Source organism: Amyelois transitella, chromosome Z (genome assembly GCF_032362555.1).
Source record: "Amyelois transitella isolate CPQ chromosome Z, ilAmyTran1.1, whole genome shotgun sequence".
Taxonomy (NCBI): Eukaryota; Metazoa; Arthropoda; class Insecta; order Lepidoptera; family Pyralidae; genus Amyelois; species Amyelois transitella.
Window position 1 is genome coordinate 2,499,431 of NC_083535.1, and position 25,869 is coordinate 2,525,299.

The 25,869-nt window shown below is 34.4% G+C and overlaps 1 protein-coding gene across 1 annotated transcript in view; it reads right to left on the reverse strand.

The window, feature by feature from the left end:
- LOC106130579 (alpha-mannosidase 2) overlaps positions 1–25,869 on the reverse strand; it is a 65,047-nt gene that overhangs the window by 5,537 nt on the left and 33,641 nt on the right. Inside the window, exons 3-7 of the mRNA XM_013329458.2 lie at positions 7,519–7,595; positions 4,505–4,588; positions 3,513–3,605; positions 1,024–1,218; positions 519–630 (exon numbers count right to left, since the gene is read on the reverse strand). Of these exons, the coding sequence (XP_013184912.2) occupies positions 519–630; positions 1,024–1,218; positions 3,513–3,605; positions 4,505–4,588; positions 7,519–7,595 (561 nt within the window). The remainder of the gene's footprint in view (positions 1–518; positions 631–1,023; positions 1,219–3,512; positions 3,606–4,504; positions 4,589–7,518; positions 7,596–25,869) is intronic.

The window sequence follows — 25,869 nt, forward strand, 5'->3', positions numbered from 1 at the left end:
TGAGGCGTCGTTTTTGGCCGCATATCGGAGTGTACCTAGTACCTAGGTATACACAGGTAGCGCCAAAAAGCAAGCCTTTCTTTTTTAGAATACAATTCACGTGCCGCTAAATTTCTATGTGTAATTAAAGATGATAATGTATGTGCAGAATATAAAACAGTATTCATAATACATATTTTTATATTAATAACAAGCGGCCTTAGGGTTTCAATAATTACACCCAGTAATAAAGGTTTGCATTTGAGCGTTGCATCGAAAATAAAAGATTAAAGGATATCCATTGCTATCCAAAGATACCAGTGCCTTTGAATTAGCAAAAGATATTTATGAAACACAAACAACTAAGACGAATGAAAAGCGTTTTAATGACTAGATTAAATTGAAAAAAAAAAAACTATTATTTTTCTTTTTTGTTTTAAAACAGCTTTACGTGCAATAAAAACTACAGTACGCTGTTTTTATGAAACAATTTGGTTGGGTTAAGATATGGTAGTACGGAGAATCTATAGGGTGTTTACCTTCAATGAACTGATCGATGAGGGAATAGATGTGCGTGCAGGCTTCATCGGGCATCACCCAGCCTCCAGTAGTGATCTCCAGGCGACCCTCTTTGATAAGTTTCTTCAGTGCCTGGAAGTGGAATTTTCTTGTAACCTTTAACTCGAGGTCACGGGTCGAATCGATCAGAATCATGTAATGGTATGATTACATGATATGATTCGGATTATATATAAAGAATCACATGATAGCTGTAGTGTCGACCCTTGATACCACGTGCTCGCACCATTGGTACTGGAGCTGAAGGCATTTTAAAGTACCCCCTTTTTATTAAAGAGTTGCAGTCTGCCACGTGTTTATTAAGTTGTTATTTAGTTTTCACTGCATACCATGGTTACATGGTTTTTATGAAAAAAGTCAGACCGAAAAATTAAGGCATCATCACAGAATTGTCAATAATACAAAGACTATGAAAGTGGTAAGTACTGTATGTATGTATGGAAGTTTCTCTTAAGAAAATGTCACCTTCTGCTTGACAGGATGCGATCTCTCCCACCAGGCGTTCAGGAACGACATCTCCGTCCAAATGAAGGTCATGTTTGGGTATTCGTTAAGTTTCTGAACGATGTTGTTTATGATGTTCTTCGTCTTCCACTCGAAGTACTGCTCGAAGGTCTTCAGCCAGCCAGGGTCGTTGTGGGAATGAGGCACTATGAATACCTGTAAACCATGAAAATACATCACGCTACTTTCCCTTATTTTGAGGGGTAGGCAGAGACTACATCCACTAGCCACGAATACTGTTTCTAGACATTCTATACGTTTCCTTCTAGGAACTGTATAAAATGACGCATACATTTTTGTCAATACATATACAAAGTTCGATAAACTATAATTGTAAAAAAAATTTAGTTCAAACGGGACGAAAAATTCCGATAGAAATTCAAAGTTAACAAAGTGGCATCAGCTGATCGCTCAATTTGTATCTAAGGATGGCGGAAAATATTTATTCATTTTTCGCTCCAGGTTTCTTTGAAAAGTTTATCTGATTTATGAACTAAGCTAGATCAGAAAATTTCCTCGGAGGTATTAAGCTCGCAACAATTTATAAAGTATTGCTGATATAAATATGCTACTTTTATTCTTGTACGTTCATAAATATTAAAAAAAAAAGTGTTGCAAAACTTCAGCTGAACATGGCTTTCCAGTTTTTTCAAGACTGTTGGCTCTATCTACACCGTAAGGGAAAAGACGTGATTATATGTATGTTAATGTTGCTTTTATTATTTATTAATTTATGTACAGGACATTATACATATATGCTGATAAAAGTTATAACTTTTGTAAAAAGTGAACCGCCTCCAATCGATATCCTCCTTTATTACCGTAAGTTAAATTTCTAAAACCTCCTAAGTGTCTGTGTAAGTACAAACACTTTCCTGTAAACCGTATCAAAATCGGTTCAGCAAAACGCGAGATAATCGCGGACCAACATACATACAGGTCAAACTGAGTAACACCTTTTTTTTTTGATGGCGGCTAAAAAAGGACTAAAGCCAAAGAAAAAAATTTGTACAAAGGCACTATTTATTTCTAAGGAAATTTCTTCCAGCAGGCGTTAGCATTCGGTTGACTCGATACTCTCTCGTATCAAACCAAACCGAGGCCAGCGAACAATCGCATTGTTATCGCGCTCCGTGATTGGATATTTCTTTTAATTACACCAAGAAACTTATCAAATTAATTTTTACGACTACAAAGTAACAAGAAATTTGCATGACGAAGGACTTATATATCAAAACGTTGTTGAATTTATTTTTATTCGTATTTTCTTTTTGTAAATATTTAAATCATACATACATACATACATATAATTAGACACAGACAAATACGATAGTTTGTCCATTAACAAGTTCTTGGAATGTAAACATAGAATACACGGGAATTTCCTAGAGTTTCTACCTCGTTAAAACGATGCGATGAAATGAGACAGCAACCCTTAATTTCTGTTTGAATGGAAATAAGATTTCAATATAATACTCGTATACCTAGACGCTCGTTTACCGGAGCAATATAGATAAAATAATAGTTAAACATTTTAAATATCCATTTTATAATGAACTCGATATGTGGTAAAAAATGTATTAGTCTAAAAATTTGTAATATCATTATGGCAAGAGAAATAGATATTTTATTTACTGCTTTATTTTGTATAACAGGTGGTAGTACCAAATATTGTTGCCGACAACTCCTTGCGCAGAATTCGTAAGGTGAAAATACCAGTTTAATATATTCCAAATATTCAGCAGTCAGCAGATTAAATTGAAAAAAACCAATCCGAATAGCCTTTTAAAAATTTCCTAGATTGAATTGGAAACGACAAAACAGCTTTTGGTACAAAAGCACTCGATAAAATCCGTTTGACGGTGCACTTATCAAATCGCCCAATATTCATCAAACTATGCCTTGGGCTGATCTCCTCTTTTTTATCCATTTCTACCTTTCATATTTTGGTATGCCATTATTCTTTACGAGTTTGTTATAAATTGAAAAAGAAAACTGAAAAATAATCATTGCTATCAGACATATGTATTTTCTTTAATATAATTTTTCTAGATTATTGCATGTTCACAGAATTCTCAATACAAAGTTCTGTTAAATATTCTGTGAAAATTGAGTGGTAAGAGCCATAGAGATGAAATTATTTATTAAATTTATTCCAATATATAAGATACCTTCTCATTTTTACTAGCTTTTCTACAATGTCAGAAAAATAAATAAATACTTCTCTGTCTTTCTTCGTATCATTTAAACAAAATCGAGTATGATAAAACCAATAATAAAGGGAGAACTAAAATTTCCTTTCTACATTACTCAAAAAAATATGGAAAATAGATTGCATGAGTTTGTTTAAACCTTGACTTGCCACTCCAAGATCTTGGTCACACACGAACCCTCTCGTTGATCCCGGGGACGCAACCGGGACTAATGTCAATAAAATGACGATACTTTACCTTCAATCTTGGGCGGCGAGTGTCATTCCTCATTTTCTCATAGCGCTCCTCAAAAGATTGTTCCCAAAACTCCATCGTCCTCAGCCAGCTCGGCTGAAAACCAATACAAATATTATTTACTGTATAATAAAATATCTCACATCTCATATAAACATGATGACAAATATTACGTTTCTCATCAGTTGTTATTTAGACAATTATTATTGCTTTTTGTTGTAAAGGTAACCGAACAAACGCATGTAATAATTATTGAAGTATATATAACATTTACTGCTCAGTACAACGAGACAAATTACACAGAGCGTCGAAGTAAGTTTGAGTAAGTAAATATACTTATGGAAAGGTAAATAAGCAAATTTATCAATATCAAATTCATCAAACCCATGTAATCGCTGAAATTTTACATAATTAACATATTTTACGATATTTGAAATTTCGAATTTCTCAGGGAAAACATTGTTTAATTCACATACATTTAGACAGAAACTGAGACAGAGAATTTAGTTATTCAGATTTCAATAGTGAAACCCAAAAGGCGGTCTTTGAATGCACTCCGTCTAAAATGCGACTTCACAAAAGACGATTCTCAGAATGCACGAAACTTACTAACTTATTTTCACACAACACGTTTCTGGCCAAACTATGAATTTTTTATTTAATTTTAAAGTAATCCATTAATTTATTTTGAAAGCATAATGTTAAAGTAAAATGTTCATTTAAAAGTCCATTAACTCTTTCGTATTTTTATACCAATTATAAATGTGTTTCTCTTAATCCAATAAGATTTAAGGCATTTATTAAATTGATATCTTGATAAAGGTTAAATTTTTTATATTATTTTTTTAATTTGGAAAATTCTTCACTTTAAATTCCATTAAAATACTTGGACTTACAAAATCTTCTGACTTCTGATAACCGAGTAGGTGAAATGGAAATTTTGGTTTCCTTAACAAGATAAAAAAACACTATTTCTTTTAACTTTGTCATCCCACCTGGAAGTCGAATGATGGATAAATCGATACCGTATCGATGTCGGCCGAACTCTCCTTCAGGGTAGGGCAATGTTGTTTGTTTGCCTGCAAAAATTAAATAATTATTTATATTAAAAAAATATATAACACTAGAGGCCGCCCGCGACTTCGTCCGCATGGAAACCCTATCAATCCCGCGGGAACTCTGGGATAAAAAGTAGCCTATGTGTTATTCTGGGTCTTCAGCTACCTACATACCAAATTTCATGGTAATCGGTTCAGTAGTTTTTGCGTGAAAGAGTAACAAACATCCATACATCCATACAAACTTTCGCCTTTATAATAGTAGTAGGATAATGAGCCAGTACCAAAGTTGGAAACTTAGGTGAGATTTATAAATTCAATACTATTTTATAAATAGTATTGAATTTATAAATAGATATAATATATTAGTCTTTGCCTATCCCTTCGGAAAAGCGGCATAATTTTGTATGTACTGAAGAAGATAAAACCAGTAAGTTTAAAAAGTATCTGTAGACAAATCTTTATATATATTTATATATTATATATATATATATATATTTAAAGATTCTGACTGATTGACTCAACGCACAGCTCAAACCGTGGGGTCAAGTTATTTAAAATTTGCCATGTAGGTTCCTTATGCTGTCCAGGGGTGCGCTAAAAAATAAATTCCCGAATTCCCGTGGGAAGGGATAATGAAAGGGGTTTTCGCTGGCGTATTCCACTAAGTACCAACTACTGACTAATCTTTCTAATAAACATGCAATTCAAAGCTATCTGAACGCGACTTTAACGGTTTCCGCACACATTAAGTAGTTCAGGTTGCAATCCCGCACGGGAAGGAACAGGGTAAGCGGTTAAACCGTAGCGGCCCAGGGAGCTGTGATAGGCACAGAGGAAAAGTAACTGGAGTGCGCATTTTATGAATAAAAAAAATTACCAAACTATAAACCATGGCCAGGGAATTTAGATAGATATATCTTTTTTTATATCACAAACAAACTTAGACATCAAAACATCTTATACAAAAGTACAAAAGTAAGTTTCTAACTAACACCGCAATCTACAAAACATGTGTTTAAGTCAAAATTTTCATAATAAGAGTTTAAAAAACCTTAAATAACTGATATGCAGTTATTCATATCAACACTTTTACTATACCAGTTCAGTAGAATTACGAATGAAGAGACATGACATTTACTCCCTGAAATCGTCTATCGCATTACTAGTGCATGATTCCAGCACTAAAAATCTATTTTTATCATTACACAGACATGTCACAAGTTGTCGGTTATTTTAGAATAAAAATGTTCATTTTCCTTGTTCTTAATGAACAACTAGTACTTAATTTTTTTTAAATATAAATTAACGCAATGCCGGTAACTAAGGGTGCAACTGGTAACACTTCTTTATTTTGAAAATAATTATAACAAACGGCGCTGGGTTCAACTGAGATCTGGCAAAAATGAGCGAGTGTTTAAGTAAAAGCCATGATGGCTAACTTTTTTAATTAACAAATCAAATTTCAATACACTATTATTGGCTGCATTGCATACCAATTAGTAGTAATACAACACAGAATAATAAGCATTCTACATTAGACTTACTAAGCAATGTAACCCGCTATAGTAGATGCGCGCTCTGAATGCGTATAATGGAAACAGAATGCGATTGCGTGTCATCAGCAGTGATCAAGTGAGTCTCCCGATTGGATGTGTATCAAGCTGTAAAGCCTCAGGACTATAGACTAATAGTGGTTCTGTATGGTGGCCTGTCTGTCGCAGTGCTAAAGTGATTGCTAAGAACGACATCCCATTTAACGTTACTATATAGATTTCATGCTGGTCTAGTAGTAAAAAATCCTGGTGTTTTCACAGGTTGATTACATATAGTTAGGAGCGTTGTGACTTGGTTTCGTCTAAATGGATTATGGGAATAAGAAATAATTACTTAAGTAATTACTAATTAAGTTTTCACAGATTACATGAAAAGTGACAAAACGGGGGCGAAGCCGCGTGTAGTAGCTAGTGTGCAATAAAGATTCATTCCGTATATTTATGGTCTGCATATTTCTGTTCATAAGCCGTATATATTGACGTTCAAAAACTTGTGCTAAACTTTAACGTCGGAATATGCGGCTTTAAATTTAAAACGCCAATGTACACCGACAATATCAGGTAGTGCTGTGCTCAATGATAAATATACTTAGAACCATAATCATCAGAATATTTAAAAAATTAGCAGAACTATAATTTCTCGCACTAGTAAATTTCCATAAGAGAATAAGGATTTCCATAAGCCCTATGTGTGCCTAACAATATCTGGCTTGATCCCTCCCTACAGTGCAAATTGAACCGGATATACCAGCCCAGGTGTAAACTGCCTATTATACTCTGTGATTAGAAACAGCCGACAATTTGCTAGACAATAGACCTATAATTAAATCTACAGCTCAGACCCAATCAATGACGTCAAACGCATAACGCTATGACCTCCAGGATTTATAAACGTCACGTCACGATATTTTTTTCATGAATGTACGTCAAACGCATAACGCAACGACATCCTTTTATTAAAATTTTGAAATTTAAAAAAATGTTTTGTTTCCCGGCACTCTAGATCAGAAATTCTTTATCTGCGTCAAATACAAGCGAAGTGGACTTTTGCGTCAAACTATCTAAATATAAGTTCTGTCACTGTACGAGTATGACAATAAAGGTGGGTTTCAGTTACGCCTGTTCTTTGGATAGCTTGTTTTCAAATATATATCTACTTTTTAAACTTTCTATAATAAGAATTAAACATGGTAGTAAGATATTAAATTTAAATTATGTTACCACATACCGCACAAAGGAAAAAGCGATGTATGAACCGAACAAAGTGGAAGGAGAAATGCCGGAAAGCTGACCCCAAGCCCCAGAGCAATGTGGTGGATGGTGCCACTTTGGGGATACCCAAAGATGAGTGAGAGACAAGAGTAGTTTGTGTCCTAGATAGATAATATCACCCACCTGTTCTTGACGGATCGGTTCACGGAAGTATGGTGGTGGGCCTTTCAGGTCCAAATCATCGCCGAGGCTCAGGTGTCCTGTAACAAAAAGTAGTAATAAGTGAACAATAAATATATCATAAGTGAAAATTTCTTCATTAACTTTAGAAGGAGAAAGTATTCTTAAATTATTTAAATAAATCTTGTAATAATAAATTGTAAATCTTTTTGAAAAATTTAAATGAAAAAGGTTGTTTATAACAAATTTTCATAGCTATGATGAATATCTTGTTACGCCCTCTTTATTTTAGTTCTGTCATATAGTATGCAAAATTTTTATGGCTGTTCGAGTCATTTTGTAATGTTTCTTCATCTCCCACCTTCGCGTGTTCCCAGTTGTATTCTCCACTATGCTTCTGGACCAGGCGATGAAGGAACTGTTTCCCTATTTATTTGTTATGAACTAAATAAATCTATGCATTTATTTATACTTATATTAGAGGTAATATTTTTTACTGTTATTTTACCGTTATAAAATTACATTATATGCGGGTGTTATAGGCTTGAGTAATACACTGGCGAAGAAGTGACTATTATATCAGTATCCTCGATAGAATTAAGCCCTCACGCTTTATTTGTGTGCGTACCCTTATGTAGGCCATGATAGGTAATGCACAATGCACCATTGGGAAAAGCCCTGACTCGTCCGTCCGTCAAATAGCCATTACTATTCATGACATTCATTATGGATCAGCCGCCCATCTGCTTTGACCAAGAGCTGTCACATTTATAATTAACTAGCTGTGCCAGCAACTTCGTCCGCGTGGAATAGTTATGGGCATCGTTCTAGCCCTCAAGGATGAATATTTTTTTTTCACATTTTCCATTATTTCTTTGCTCCTTATAGTTGCCGTGTGATGTTTTATAACCTAAAGCCTTCCTCGATAAATGGTCTATTCGACGCAAAAATAATTTTTCAATTCGAACCAGTAGTTCCGAGATTAGCGCGTTCAAACAAACAAACTCTTCAGCTTTATAATATTAGTATAGATTTATACCTCAGTTATAGTATTCGCCGTGTGAGTTCCGGCACTTAAGGATAGTCTATTACATCTAATCGACTAAAGACATGGCATCTTCTTCTTCTTCATCCGGGCAAAGTAAGAAGTAAGTAAACAAATCATACTTATAATTATGATAGGCTTTCAATATGTAAAAAAGAGAACAATTTATAGTCATTGTCACAATAAATTGTTCTCTTTTTCACAAAAAAGAGACATCTAAATAAAAAGAAAAAACATTTTCCTACAAACGCCAAGCGAAAAATATTTTCATAATTAGTCTGGAATTCAATTTTTAGCAGAAACTCATCGGATCTTTTTACCCAAAAAACATGACGAGTAGAATTCCTATGTAAGAATAAGATGTTTACAAAACACGAATCAAAATGTTGTTTACGATTACCTATAGGTAGTCCCGATAAACAATCTTTGGTAGTTATACCTATTAAGTAATCAACAAATATTATGTAACGTGTATGTAAATAATCATTGCGGAGATACATACATTAGTCAGTAGCTGAAGCAGTGAGAAGGCCATTTACTAGAGTGATAACATTTCCTATGGCGACTAAGGGATAGGCTTACAAACTTGGGATTCTTTTTTAGGCGACAGGTTAGCAACCTGTCACTATTTGAATCTCAATTCTATCATTAAGCCAAATAGCTGAACGTGGCCTTTCAAGACTGTTGGCTCTGTCTACCCCGTAAGGGATATAGACGTGACCATATGTATGTATAACATTTCCTAGCATTTCAAAGAAAATAAAAAATGTCGTTTGGTTAAACACTAACTATTAAACGTAACTCCGTTGTTCGTAGTTTTTAATCAGCGTGGGAGTTTCCCGAAAAAAGTAGCCCGTGGTAGGTACTTTTGATGGTTTTGTGAAAATAGGTCCAGTAGTTTCCGAGTTCATTTGCTACAAAGAAGAATACAAAGCTTCGTTAACATAAGTATGGAGGAATCAAATTTTAAATACTGGAAGTATTCTTTATACTGAATAGTCACGCTTTTCATAAGTACTTATATGTGGCGAGTCACATCCACAATACCTCAAGTTGTGAAAAGGAAATGGGTTTAGAGGCTTCATCCGATGCAATTTTATTGCTTCGCTTCGCTCGAGTTTCGCCAGGGCCAAATTTAGAGCTCTCGAATATTTATAAATCGGAATAAAATTATTTCAATTTACAGCTTTATATTTATAGCTTTGAAGAAAGTTATCTAGTTTCGAAGCGTAAACCTTTTTCGAATCTGGCCCTCAACAATTTCTTTACATTTCAGACTTTCGGTGCCGATACCTGTGAATCTCTGAATTCGGTCCTGGATTCAGCACTGAATGCAGGAAATATCTCGATGATTTCTTTTTAAATTGAGGCGGAAATCTATCCTTCTCGGAACTAGGCCCTGGATCCAGCACTGATGTAGGAAGTAACTGGACTTTTTTTTTTAATTTCGAGTTCTAGTGCATTGTGACCGATCAGCGTGACCTACGTGTCGACAATGCGAGGGTAGAATCGCACGCGAACCTTAATTAAAAATGAAACGCTAGTAAGTTTCCTACAATTGGAACAAGTTCATTTAATTAGAAGGGACTAAGTTTGCTCGCACCTCCGCTCGAGTTAACATAAATTTCCGTTCTTCCAGTTTCTATGGGAATTTCCTTTAATTTTTATTTGGGGATTAAATATCGATAGTCCCGGTCCCATCCTCCTGGGGAGGAATCCGGAATCCGCCTCTGATCTTAAGGAGGTATCTTAATTTTTTAAAACGATTGCCGCCGAGTTTCCTTGAAGATAGTTATGAATGAAGGCGAAGCGAAAGATGTTTGCAGAGATCGTGGGGAGATGTAGTATCTAACTACCACTCGAGGAAACAGGCGTAATTTTATATACATAAATGTATGTATGTACGTATGATTAGTCTTACCTTCGTCACCACGTTATCATGGGTCCTACCAGAGTTTGGATAGTTTAGTACAAGTGCTTACCCTTACTCACTTCTGACGAAAGAAAAATAGAGTAGTTCGTAAGTTCATCACGACTTTATCCTTTACGTAAAGCTAGAATTCTGATTCAGCTAGAGACAGATTGCCAACCCACCTAAAGTGTCAGAAAACACGCCACAAACGAAAATTTACATGAAGTTGTAAACTGGGGAGAGTTATCCTCTCCATGCAAATTTTCAGAGTAGTTTAAAGGGATTTCAAAAGCAATATGACGCGTCACAATCGCTTTTTCAGAACAAAAACCGGTCATAGGGCTGAATCGGTTCGTGGTCGCTGCAACCCGGTCAATAGATTTTTAATAAGTATTACGCCCGCCAGAATGTACCGATCGAAATATTTTGTTTACTAGCTGCCTTTATGGATTAATACCATTGTTTTAGTTAAACCCTTTCAATTAAAAAAATATTTTATAATTGAAACTTTTAAAGTTGATAACAAATTAAATACTAAACAACAAATATTTAAGAGGGCCGAGAACATTCTAAACCAAAAATTAAAATTAACATAAATATAACTTAATTTAGTTAAAAGGTGAGTGAGCCTTCTGCATACTCGCATCATGGTACCGACTAAATCTAATCTTTACGTGCAATAATGGAAATTCCATTCAATCGTTAAGATTGCCGTGATAACTCCTTTTATCCATGTAAATAAAACTGAATGTTACATAAACGTCTTTATCAAGAGTCAAAAAGACTGAGTTATGCTGGCCGGCTCATTAAGATGACAAGTAACCCATCGTTCCAAATTAGAATCCCAAGTTTATAAACCTTTCCCTTGATTGGTTTTTACAATATCCACTGAAAGAAAACAAGCTGGATTTTCATTTTTATCGCTACTATACCACTAATTATAGAGACAATATATACAGAACCTAAATATTATTAACGCGTAAGTAAACCAACTTAATGTATCTACCACTAATTTCCCTCACATTCAGTAGGTAAAATTAAATTGAAACAATTTTAATGGCAGTTGTTTGATAACAGTACGAGACAGTAAAAAAGGGCATTTGAATAGAAACACAGCTTTGCTGCTACAGACGCAAGATATAAAATTTTCTTAACAACCATTACAACAAAGGATACTCATATTATATTATTTTTATTAAACTCCAAACTTCTATTAAGGGTAAAAACACGTCACAAAGCGTGTACGCAAAACTAGTAACGGCTGTGCAAAAGAAACTAATATATTCGTAATCCGCAAACGCAAATCAAAGAAAAATTTTCAAAAGAGCTGCCGTGTGGAGGAGGGAGGGAAAAAGGAACATCGACACAAAGCTTCATGGAACTGGACAATACCTTGTTTTATGTTTTTGCCCACGTTTCCAATATTATACTGTTACATCGGGGTGAAAAGCAAATTTTCCGAGAATGTAGGTAGTGGGAGATCCGAACGCGCCTTTTGTATTCAAATGAATAGCATGAATATTGTTTATTAAAATGTTTACTTTGAGTAACGTGTATGTATTTTCATCAAACATTTTTGAATCATAGAATTTAGAATGTGTTCTATATTATTTGAATTTCTGTGATTAAAATAATAATAGACAACATTATACTTTTTTCTTATAACAATTAAGAGAGAAGCAAATGATAAATTATTGTTTGTAAACTAATGTGCAATGCAATAAAAAAAATAACAAATTACAATATCGTAATTGGATTTAGAAGAACACAAAGGTTCTCTGCTGAATCCAATGGTAGACTGTTAGATAACAATGTTATCATTAAGTCCGCCTATTGTATTTTACTTATTGTAATTGTTTTAATAAAGAATACATAAATAAATATGTACAATGGCATTTATTATCAATTATTCTAAATCTAAAATTACAATTGAATTTCGATAATTTTCACATTTATGCAATCTCAGTAAGCCCTTAAGTTGAATGAGATCAAACAAATCAGAACAATGACAAAATGTATGTATCAAAATACTTAATTATTGTAAAATTATTTATATTTCTGAACCTGACAGGCTCTGTTGCTTTTAAGATTTTCAAGTAAAGACGTCAGGATAAAATGTTTTGCTTTTAACGAAGCCTTCAGGTAATATTTGCTCTATTTTTACATTGAATGGCGTCCTCAACTTCAAATTCTGGAAGATATTCTTAAAAGAGTTTTCTTGTATAATGAAGAGCATTAAAGAGTTTAAACTTACTGTGTAAGGAAGGCTCCAAATAGAAATTTGTCGCCGCATTCATAAACTACTTAAAAGGAAAGTTACTTTAATCGGCGATTTGTCTTGTATTTTAGCACACTTATGGATCAAATGTTTATAATATTTCTATTAATTAATCAAACTGGCACACCGCATAATGCCAAAATGCACCTGAAGGAATCTTTTCATATCCGTTTTCTAAGAAACGAAGTTGTAGCTAATTAGACTTTCGTTAGGCCGCTAGTAGTAAGGGGGTTCTGAAGCCTCCGGTGTTGTGTGCATACGTACAAATAAGACGTAATTACATCCTTTGCGGGGTAGACAGAGCCAACAGTCTTGAAAAAACTACAATGTCTCGTTTAGCTGATGGCTTAATGAAGGTATTGAGATTCAAATAGCCCATCGTGAACAAAAAGAATCCTGTTTATTCCTATTCTGATATTGTGTATGGTATCATAAAAACATATTTTCTTCTTTTATGGGTCAGTCCTTTTTCTATCTCAAAGCAAACCACCACTATTTACACCACTCCGTACCCCCTGATGCACCCCTCACCCCCCTGATCGTAGGAAGCATAATTGTAAGTAGTAACCAAAAGTACAGCTATCCTGTCCCATCTCTTGAAACAATATTTAAATTTTTATATGCATTTCAGTGCAGTTCCCGCGAGTATTTAGCGAGCTTTTGGATCGCAAACAGTTGCATGAAATAGCACTTAAAAGCACGCAACAGTAATGCCGTAGTTGGGACCTTGTGGTTTTGAATTTTATTCAATTTTCATTTGAAAAGAGAGAATTTAGAGGTTTCGATTATAAAACGTGCATCAAAATAGGATTTTTCATTCAAAAACATCTGATAAAACTTCGTTTATACTTCAGGGCTAAAACTTTAAATTAATTTACGTTTTCGCAAACTTCGCTAATAAAACAGAAATGTACATAATAATAATAATATTTGTGTTCCACGTTTGTTTGTAACTACTGAACTTCTTTACAGATTTAAGATACTTCTTCTTCTTTATTTGGCACGGAGTTTAGCAAGACTTTTAGGAGTAACCTGTATTAGTTCTTTTCTTTCTGAACTTTCAGAGAGTGAGAGCGAAGCCACAGATAAAATGTATAGTCATTCGATAAAAGATTTACTTTATTTTCTTTAACAAACTAGTTTTTGTAACAACCATTGCAATTACACAGAAAAAAAAATGAATTACTCCCTATATTACCTACTCCCGAAGGTTAATTCTATATACATATATATATTATATGCTAAATTTCGTGAAAATCTGTCTAGTACTACTTGAGTTTGTTCGTTACAAACATACAAATCTTTTCTTTTTATTATTAGTGTGGATGTGGATTAAAAATAGGTATTTCACGTCCACAACAAATTAAAACAATTTAAAGATCATATCCACTACACATGTGGATCAGGCACGAAGGACTGTATTGATTTAGTTAAAACTCAATTAACTGGAAGAAGATAGCCTTTAACGCAGCGTTACTAATAGCATAGTGCAGTTATAGAGTGCGCACAAGTGCTTCCAAGCGGATTAAGTGAATGGGCAACTGAAAACATTTAACGGTTGTAATTTTCTCCGTAACAATTAGAAAGCTATCCAATTGATAATAAAAAAACAAATCTCACATTTATAGTGGTTAATTTTTTAGCGTCTTTGATATTATAAACAAAACAGTTATTGTCAAATATAATTCTCAAAAAAAATGTAGTATTAAATAAATTGGTTTCGGAATAATGTACTCGCAGGACCTATACTATAAAAGGTAAATTCAATGTTCAATCCTATAAACAACTTTTGGCACTTTGAATGCTAGCAGAAATAAGCTATGAAGAATCACACTGTCTCACTGTTAGTGATCAATATTCTGATATTCATTTTGTAGGTTTCATTTTCACCTCAGAATAACCACTCCAACACAGGCAAAACAAACTCGATGTCAGGAATACTGTGATCGTATTTCTCACGACTAGGGTTGTCGGACGTTAGGAATTCCAGGATATAAAAGGAATTTCCATCATTGTCTGCAGGAAAATATTTTTCAATAATAGCGATATATTCCGTCGTTATTTAAAAAATAAAACGGGGATATCTTGGGCTAAGTCTAATTATGCGAGCTACGTATAGCAGCTACGTCCATAAATCTTAAGTTACCTAGTTCATACTTATATTTTTTTTTAAAAACGGTCTAATTGAGAACCTCCTCCTTTTTTTAAGTCGGTTAAAAACTAAGTCTTACCGCGTCTCGTTTTACTTTCAGCGCTTACTGAATTAATTTTGATTATTTTTTATTAATATAATTACCGTGTTCTAACAGAGGCTTTTTTTTCTGAAAATTCTTACGTGAACGGTAATTATGTTTGACGCAGGCGGAGCTGTGAAAGCTAGTAGTAAATCATTAATGCGAAAGTAAGCTTCTCTCTACTGGTAATCCAATGTTAGAGGAAAATATCTAAAAACAACGTTTCGTACCACATAAGACGGAGGAGTCATAAGCATCGTTAACAAGGCATATCTATGTATTATATTTCCTCCCTATTAACTCTTAAGGTTTATAACAAGTAAAAAAATATTTTATTTATTTTATTTCTATGCAGAAATCTTAAAGTTTTTATTATACAATATACGATAAATACAAATTACTAAAACAATTTTAGTATGCAATATATGTACGATAAATACGAATTACCTACTCCCGATTTTGTAGAACCCTAAATACGCATAACCTACTTTTTAACCGACTCCAAAAGGACGTAGTTCTTTATCCGGCTTTTCGGAGCGCATTTCCTTTTCAAATGTCACCCGTTTCTGAGATTAACACGCCAACTCATTGAATCTAGAATGAACAGAATGTACCAATGTGGATTTCGCAAATACTGAATCTCCAACAATCCTGAGTAAATTCTAAATAGCCGTGTGGTTCCCGGCACCAACATAAAAAAGAATAGGACTAATTCATCTCATTTGCCATGGATGTTGTGAGAGGCGACTAAGGGATGGGCTTATAAACTTAGGATTCTCGTTTTAGGCGATGGGCTAGCAACCTGTCATTAATTGAGTCCTACCAGTCTCTTCAACACTTTTGGCTCTGTCTGCCCCGCAAGGCAAGTCACGTCTACATCAGACGTGACTATATGAATATGTAATTAACCATTGCACTAACGGCCATTGTAGCGCAGAGGTATTGTCTTGCCTCTGAGACACTCTGGTCTCAGCTTCGAATCCCGTCCAGGGCAAAGTGACAAACGAACATTTTCTGATTGGGTTGTTTATCTATATATTTTAAAATATAAGTATGTCATAACACAAGTTTGTATGAAGATATTGATGCAGGAAGAGAAGTATGCAGATTTAAAAGCCTGTTTGACACGGTTGTCGAAATTTGAGTTAGAATCCCATAACATAAAGTCTCAAACTTACTTTGGGTCAACTTAATCTGTATGATTTGTATCATACATATTGGTCAAAATATTATCCAAAACAAGAAATGTATTGTGCCCTAATAGAGATTATTAAAAATAAATTGCTTTTTCCATACGGACATGAAACATACATCCTTAATCAGTCGTCGGCCATTTTAAATTAGAAACGAAGGCGACACGGTCAAATTACTGCCTTGTGTGTGAAACTCTACACTTTATGTGAGATTATGAGCTTTGATTTCTATCTATGCATTCTGTATATTTCATTGTATCAAACTTACCTATAAAAGAGGAAACGGTCATATCAACGCATGGCCTATTACAGCTGTAGAGATTTGAGTATTTAGTTTCCGCATTTCTTATCTATAAGTGCACTAGGGAAACAATAGATTAAAGTTAAAAATAATTGGTAAAGAGTGCATAAGAATTCTGTAAATTCCCACTAGAACAGGGATGCGGAATTTACGCGTACAAAGTCACGGGCTAAATCTAGTTTACTAGCATAAACTTATTAGGATCACTTTACCATGATCCGTTCTTTGATAGCAGAATTATCGCAGATATATCGCTTCCTTGTAATAACTACCTATAAAGTAACTTCCTTCTATAATAACATGAACTTCCCACTCTTAGTTATTGACGCCCTCCTTAGGGAGTGTCCAAGCGGGACAGAAATTAATGTCACGATAAAGAAGCCTTTATGAATATACTAGCTGTTGCCTGCATCTTTATACGTTTATACGTTATTACCACAATGAAACCCTGATTACAAAAAATAATAATTATCAAACCTACCTGTAGTTTAGAAGATGCGTGCACTATACACGTGCATTTAATGTAGCAGACAAACTTTTTATTCAAGTGTTTTTTTTTTTCAATAAGTCCATAAATTTACAAGTATAGACCATATTCAATCTGTCAGTTTCCTGGAAAATTATATGCGTATGTGACACAAAATTATTTATTTTAATATTCAGAGTAAAAAGATAATACAAATATAAACATAATTATAATATTTTTGTGTGACTTGCTTTCCCTATAAAACAATGTTATATAGCCATTTGAGATTAAAAAAGGTAATCTTCAATACATAACAAAATACAAACAAATAAAACTCAACTCGGTCGAATAAAGCAAGAGCGAATATTTTAATGTCTTTATTTCCTTGTTTTGTTAGAAGACCCATTATTAAAAATTTATCATTTTGAACAATAAAACCGAGAACATTACTCTGTTTCCATCTTTGTATCATCAAAATAATATCTGTAATTAGAATGGTATTTTCCTCGAGTTCGTCCTACACATATGAAAACATGTGAAGTAATTAAAGGGCCAAATTAATAAAAGCAGATATACTGAGCGGTTGAGCGGCGTTCCCTTTATTTGTTTATAAATAAATGGTAACAAATACTGGTTGTTTTTCTGAAATAATTACGGGAAATTTCCACCCCATACTTACTCGAACTTGGGGTTTGTTTATAATAAATATAAGAATATAGTATTTCATAAGTATTTATGAAACATTACATGTCAACCGCGGGGCCGCTTGCGTTAAACATAAATTCCCTTTTTTGCCGTAGAAATTTCCAGAAAAGCCTATGTTACTCCTACTGAAGGACTTTTTTGTCTGTACCAAATTTCGTCAGAATCGGTCAAGAGTGAGAGAGTTACAAATAAATATACAAAAACACAAATGTTTTATCTTAATAATATTAGTATGGATCAGGAAAGTTAGTTAGATTTGAAGTCCGATTGAAACAGTAAACCAGTGACTCTTTACTTTTTTGAAAGGGTATTGAAGTAAGGCACCTTATGTCCTCAACATAAGCAAATTTTCATGAAAATTGTTGGAGTCAATAAATTAGTATGGACGTGGGATCAAGCTGTTCACACCTCATGTTGATAGTGAACATATTTTTTATCGGGGTCGGTCAAACAGATTCGGCTACTAAATTAGTGCAGATCATAAACTCTGCCGGCGCCATATTCAGGCCGGCACGGCATTCCCCGCCATAGCTGCGCATATGAGAAACGTGGCTACAACAAATAATGATATTACAGAACGTACACTGTGCGCTATTTAATTTTAAAAAAAATAGGAGACACCACCTGATTGGCTGACATGACATATCAACGCAAAACCCAAACCGCTGATTTTAAATATTATAAATTTGGCGTTAGTGTTCCTTATGTGGTGGTAATAGAGAATTTCGAGAAATTCCCGCGGACACAGAAAGAGCGAATCATGTCATATATCTAACCATAATCCCTAAGGAATAGAAGAATCTTTAGTCTTAATTACCAAATAACATTTATGTTTGCAATACATACTATCTTCCTCCATAATGAGTAAAAGTTTCGAAATTTTAAATGAATATCATGAAATTTTAGTTAAATTGGCAATTGGCACTACGTTGTACCTTATCAAAAATAATTGTGTATCACAACATATTATTGCAAAGTAAATGTTACGTCCATGTCCATCTTGCCATTAAGATGCAATAAAAAAATGTTAAAAATTAAAAAAGACAAATTAAAAAAAACAATAATTGATATTTGAGTCTTCTGCAATTTCATTATTTTCCAAACAATTCTTGCGATTAGATGAATTCCCACCACGTAGAGAATGTAGGGACGGATAGGTGAACAGTTCAACTAAATACACTTAGTTCTAAAAGTTATTCTTAATTAATCAAAACAATTAGTGGTATGTAATGTACCATATGGAGATAAAGACGATGTAATTTCCATAATTATATAAGGGTTATTATTTGAAATAATCAATCGTGTATTTGCCTAAATATAAACTTATACACATAAATATAAACTAATCTCACTACCAATAGTAAAATTGGTTTTACCCTAAGAGGGTAAAAAACCATCTATTACTTAAAAATTAAATAAAGGCAAAATAAAATGTGAACCTAGTCAATTGTCCCCAGAAACAAAATCACATATTCTTGCAAAGAATACAAAATTTGTTACAACTGATTTTAAACTTTCTCGTTGAAATATACTATTTATAAATAGTACACGGATCATTGTAACATTATTCGAAACGTCCGAGATAAAATAAAGGTACGTAACGTGCGCGTTTAATACCTGTAGTAGTATTTATAAATAGTAAAATTTGTTAGATTGAATCAAATTCAAACTAGTATGCACATTTCTGTGCTTGGATTTATATGATGAAGTGGCTGTCAAAACTTGAAACACAACTTTGGCGGGAACTATAAGATTGAACACCATTGAGATTAATCGATTATTCTATGCAACATCGCACTTTGAAGTCTAGGATAAACTAGATACAAACCTTAGACGTAGGTATGATAAGTCTCTATATAGTTTGGAAAGTTAATAATTCATAATTGGTATGAGAAGTTCGAATTCAGCAATATTACTTTAAAGGAATCAGTGGTAACCGAATCTGATTTGGCATTAGCCGAAAAAATCTTTATCCACAACACACTATTATGTCCATACGTCTATTTATTTATTCACTGTATTCATACTGTGATTCTTTTTATAAATATTATACATACGAAATTGCATGATAGTTTGTTCTTACAGTAAGAAATGAAATATATATACAGACATACCATTATTTCTAGAAGAAATAAGACATAGCGCGCGAGCCAAGCGGGAAAAGCCTTTCATATCCATGGTTATCTCCCTTGCTTTGTGGTTTCATATTGGATAATTCACATATTTAAAATTAAAGCTTTCTTGTATTACCTTACACCTGTAAAGTACCTTGAACAAATCGGAAACGTTGTTGCAAAAGGTCAGGTCAGGTACCCGAAAAAGACGAGCTTGCATGTAGAGTTATGAATGTGGATGACGCGAGTGACAAGTGGAATGATGAAAGAGGCGTAATTTATGTTTATATGTAGGATGTAAGTTACAATCAAATGGTTGTGGTCAAAAGCACCTGGGTTCACATACAAAAAAGAGCATCCAATTTCAACAAGCTACTTCAAACAGAAAATTCAGTTGCAAATTGTTTTCGACGGTCGTTTGGCCTGTTTTCGACGACAAAATTTTTCGTCATCGGCAGATGACCGGATGATGAGATTCGTCGACAGATAAGTACGAGTTCATTCTGTCGACTAATAGTTGTTAAGATAAAAAGTCCTGTGGGCGAAACACTCGGAGACGGAAAATTATGTCGTTGAACTTTTAGTCGCCTAAAATAGGAGACTCAAGTAAATGCATCACAGGGTTGTATGTAGCCTATGACAGACAGACAAGAGCGAAAAGACATCAAGCGGCCAATAGCCTTGAGGGTTACGATCTGCCCGACCGCGATCACTATATAGCTAAGGCCAGGGCTTCAGAGTTATGTTGTGGTTATTATACTTAGTACCTAGGTGAGTGGTGTTTTTTATTAACTGTTTAGGCTAGGCGAGCCATCATTTTATATGGTAAAATACGTTTGGGTGAAAATATGGGAAATACTAATTTTCCAGGTGTGGGGCAAAACTAGATCGATTTTTTTCACACAGCAGCAGCAAATTTTAACGAAATCGATACAGCCAATATGTTTACAGAATGGGCTCATTTAAAAGTATAGGATAGGATTTATTAATTAACCCGGAGAGCCTATTAGAAGAAATGTAAAAATTGTTTATTTATATGACGCTTTTTAGAAATTTGATAATACATACTCGTATATCAATGTGCAGATGAAACTGACAAAGGGATTGCGGAATACAAATTTGGAATACCATCACGTACGCACACCTTATATTAGGTTTCTAAGAATAAGAAGGTAAAAATGAACTCTCTAATTTTCGGATGGTAAACTAGTTAGTAAGTAAGATTTGAAGAATGGAAGAAAAACAGCATTCAATTTTCCATGGCTGACATGACATTATTGTATGAAGATTAATTGACATACATACATATAATCACGCCTTTATCCCTTGCGGGGTAGACAAAACTATCAGAAAAGACTAATAGGCCACATTCAGCTTTTTGACTTAATGGTAGAATTGAGATTCAAATAGTGACAGGTTGCTAGTCCATCGCCTAAAAGATGAATCCCAAGTTTAAAAGACTATCCCTTAGGCGCCTTTTACGACATCCATGAGAACGAGATGGAGGGGTCCTATTCCTTTTTATTGGTTCCAGAAACGGGTAAAAAGGATAATTTGCGGTGTTAAGAACGGATTATATGCATAACATTTAAAACATACATAATTCCCTAAATATTGCTCTAGTTATCTTGTTTTCCGACTCTCAGTTCGCTAGAACGAGAAGCTTTAGAAGATAATATCCGATCTTTCACCTCCCTATGAACGTTCACGGCGCATAATCCGCAAAGCCAGACGTCGAACTGATACTTATTGAACTTTCTCTAAGGATTTTGATTTATTTCATTACTAGACTTGTCCAAGCATCCACCATAGGGATTTCCGGGGCATAATACGTTACTCGTGAAGATGTAGTCTAATAAATTCTAAGGACTTGAAATAAGGAAAAAAATAAAAAAATTGTGTATCATGGAGACATTAAAAATTGTTTCGATTTTTTTTATTTTCTTGCTGATCCGGTAAAGAAAAAGAATATTTAAGCCAACGGCTCTTACTCGTATACCATGCAATTGTAAAAGTAAAAAAAGTAGCTGTCTTTAGCGGATCTCGGGAATGAACTGTTTTGCACAGAAATTTGTTATCAACAATATAGATGTCTCAGAAAAATAATTGTTGACATTTGAACTGTATACCATACCAATATTCTTTATTATTCCGATTTGTATGATACTAATAGAAAATATGCCATTTACATGATTAGTCCTATTATATTCCGATGTCTACATAACGAAGTATTGCTTTGTATATACGCCTACACACTGTGATGAGATTACTCTCATAAGGATAGAACATAAAATTTATTACAATATAGTGAGGACATGAACAGAACATAACTAGTTTCCGTACAGTTAATGGAATTGTGAAAACTTCCTACGTTGCGTCAAACTACATATTTTCAATTTATAACTTGTCAAAGTTGGATATTAAAACCAGAGGACATATGAATATGATTTCAGTTGGCATGAGCATTTTTATTAAATAAAATGTAAATCATTTCATGTTGATTTTGCTTTATAATTCGTGATTACTGAATTCACTGAAATTCTGCGAACAATAAATTATTAAAATATAGACATAGTCATAAAGTAAATATTCACGTGAAATGTAATAGCATGTTTTATTAATATTGGTTATTTTATGAGTAATTTATATGAAAATGATGGAATACACGATTGGCCCGGTAAATATAAATACTATAATAAAAACAGTTGGGTATAGAGAAAATAACTCAATGATCAATGTACATTGCGTATTTTACTAAGTCAATGTCGCTTCCCGTGCCTAGGTGGAGGACAGGCCGGAGTAAACCTGGTTTGTCTTCACTAAACATGATATACGTGGTAATACTCTATGGCGCAGGGGTAGTACGCTTGTCTGTGACATCGGAGGTCCCGGGTTCGAATCCCGGCCAGGTCATGATGAGAAACGAACTTTCTCTGATTGGCCTGGATCTTGGATATTTATCTATATAAGTATTTAATATAAAATATAGTATCGTTGAGTTAGTATCTCGTAACACAAGTCTCGAACTTACTTCGAGGCTAACTCAATCTTTGTAATTTGTCCCGTATATATTTATTTATTTTATCGGACATAATGAAACAAGAAATATTGGAAAGCGGACACTATTTCCTGAAATATAGCGGCGGATGGTGCAACTGGGAACAAGTAAATAGGAAAAAGAGGTACCTATGTAATGGAACGAATAAGTAGATATTTTCGTGTAAAGAAGTAAACGCAGGATACAACACGCCATTTCTCTTTTTTTTTTGTCTCTTTTATTGTTTCGCGTGGTCTGTTATAAAGATAGAGACGGCTATATGTGGACGGCTAGACATATAATCTGATCGCACCAAGATTTTATACATTATTCAATACGTTATTTATTCCATCAGGAGGTTATGACTCAATCAGATAGAACGAACACAGAGTCATAAAGTGAGAGCACGGCAGACCTAGTATTTTATGTTCAAGACTTCTGAATCAGGGGCGTTATTACTGTTTGTGATTCGAAAGCAGTGAGACGAATGAATTATTTTGACAAGGTACGCCTTTGACCTGTGGAAGAAGAGACTAAAAAACAAATAATCACTGAGTAAGTGTGCCGTGGCACTTTATGTAGAATAGGACCACACCATTTCTTTCCCATGGATGACGTTAAAAGCGACTAAGGGATAGGCTTATAAACTTGGGATTCCTCTTGTAGATGATAAACTAGCAACTTGTCACTATTTGAATCTCAATTCCATCATAAAGCCATACAGCTGAAGGTGGCATTTCAGTCTTTTCAAAACTGTTGGCTCTGTCTACCCCGCAAGGAATATAGACGTGACTATATGTATGTATGTAAGAAAAGAGTACTAAAGTGTATACCGCATTTTACCTAGTCGTAATTATTATGGTATTTCAGATAAAAAATAAATCAATTCTAAGTTATGAAAGCACTTCTAACTCGCCCGCTTTATTAAACCAACCATTTTCATACAATAGATAAATAATACCAAAGGTACAAAAGCGTACTGGAATATTGAGATGTCCATAGTGATGCCATCGACGATTGGCCGCCGACTACAAAGTGTTCTGAGAGCCTTGACAACAAAAGCTCAGTATTATACGTCCGAAGCGGCCGCCGAAGCCTTATACGTCTGGGACACTGAGATCATGATTCTTGAAAATATACTATACATAACCGTCAAAGCAATTATTTATCTATATATATAAAACTCTTCCGTTACTGAGTGACTGACTGACAGACAACGCACAGTCGAAACTACTGGTCGTAGACAGCTGAAATTTGGAATGTAGGTTCCTTGGGATATGTAGGGGAGCACTAAGAAAGGATTTTTGGAAATTCAACCCCCAAGGGGGGGAAAAGGGGTAAAAACGTTTCTATGAAAAATCTTATTCCTTGGGTTTATAAACTTGAAACTTGGCATGAACACGTACATAGGCAAGTAAATGTGTTTGACATTATAAGTTTTTACAAACTACCCTCCAATCGTGATTTAGGGGGTGCGATTGGGTGACTGATTTATTAACGCACAGCCGAAACCGCTCGGTATAGGAGTCTGAGATTTTGAACAGAGGTTCCTTTAGTAACATAAGTGAGCACTAAGAAGGGATTTTTGAAATGTCAACCCCCAAGGGGGGGAAACGGGATAAACTGAGCCGGGGCTGCGGGAAAGTTCTAACGAGATACCGTGGCCCCGGAACGCAAAGGGCAACTGAAGGAACGAGGTGGGTTTTAGTCAGTAAAAGTCTGTCACTCCCTTCCGTTCCACCCAGAGCGGGAGAGGTCATTTGATGATTTCCCATCCTTAAAAAAAAAGACTTTGTATGACAACTTTCAGTCGTCTCTTTAAGATACATAATAACATACATAATTATGTACATACATGCATAACATTAATAACATCACGCCTTTAAATCCCTATTTTGTGTTAACACTACCCATACAAACAGCTAAAAGGAAACAAGTGAAGAGACGAAATTTGTCCGCATCCATTTTCACCTAAATTCTTAACGTTAATGAGATTTACTTTTTATTATCAGGTCAACCTAATAGCCTCACATGTACGTATAACTTCTTTCAACTCCTAACTACTATACTTCAACTGTCTGTACTGTCGAGATCATTAAAAAACGCTATATATAACCGAATTACACGTGGGCGAAGCCGCGGGCGGAAAGCTAGTTATAATATATAGCTGCAGCCTACTTCCGATAATGGTTAAAGATTAAATCAATACATTTAAAACTCTTCTGTTACTTTACGACTGAAATACAACGCACCCAGCCGAAATCGCTTGTTCTAGAACTTTGACATGTAGATTCCTTATGTGGTCCAGTGGGAGTGAGAGAGAGAGAATAAGAAAGACTTTCCTGAAATTCTCGCGGGAACGGGAATTTTTGGTTAACGCGCGGTCATCTCTAGTCTTATCTTTATTTATTCTTCTAATCTATAGGTACATATTAACATCTTTATCAACAAAAAAGTAAATTATCTCACGTCTAATGATTGATGTGCGTATACTCGTACTGGATGTGTTTGTGTGTGTGCGTGCGCATGAGCGTGTGCCAATGATGTAAGACAATTGAATGAGCAAGACTAAAATTGAATGTCAAATACTAAAAGATATTGATTTGCTGTAACAAAAATGTAGTCGCGCGTAAAGCATCGAAATCAAGTCAATGAACTCATGACTTTGACTATTCGTTTACATTATTACATCACTGAACGTTTAAACAAATGTTTTTGCTTACATTTCGGCACCCCACACGATAAAAAGCAATAAGCACATTCAGTTCATTACATGTAAACATTACTTAGGTATAATAAAAATTACTGCCAAAACCGCAATTTTAGGAGAAAAAAACGGCGAATTTAACTACACTGCAGCGTTTTCGTCACAGACTATTGAATTAAACCTTAGTTGTTGTCAACGATTATTTAATAACTGGAACTAGTACGCCCACTGCGCTAGTGTAAAATGAATAATATCGCAAATTGCCGTATCCGCGGGACTTTAGGGAAATACTCCCTACAATTACAATAAGGTATTTATTCTTAGGTGCACCCCTTGATCGAAGGAACTTACATGTCAAATTT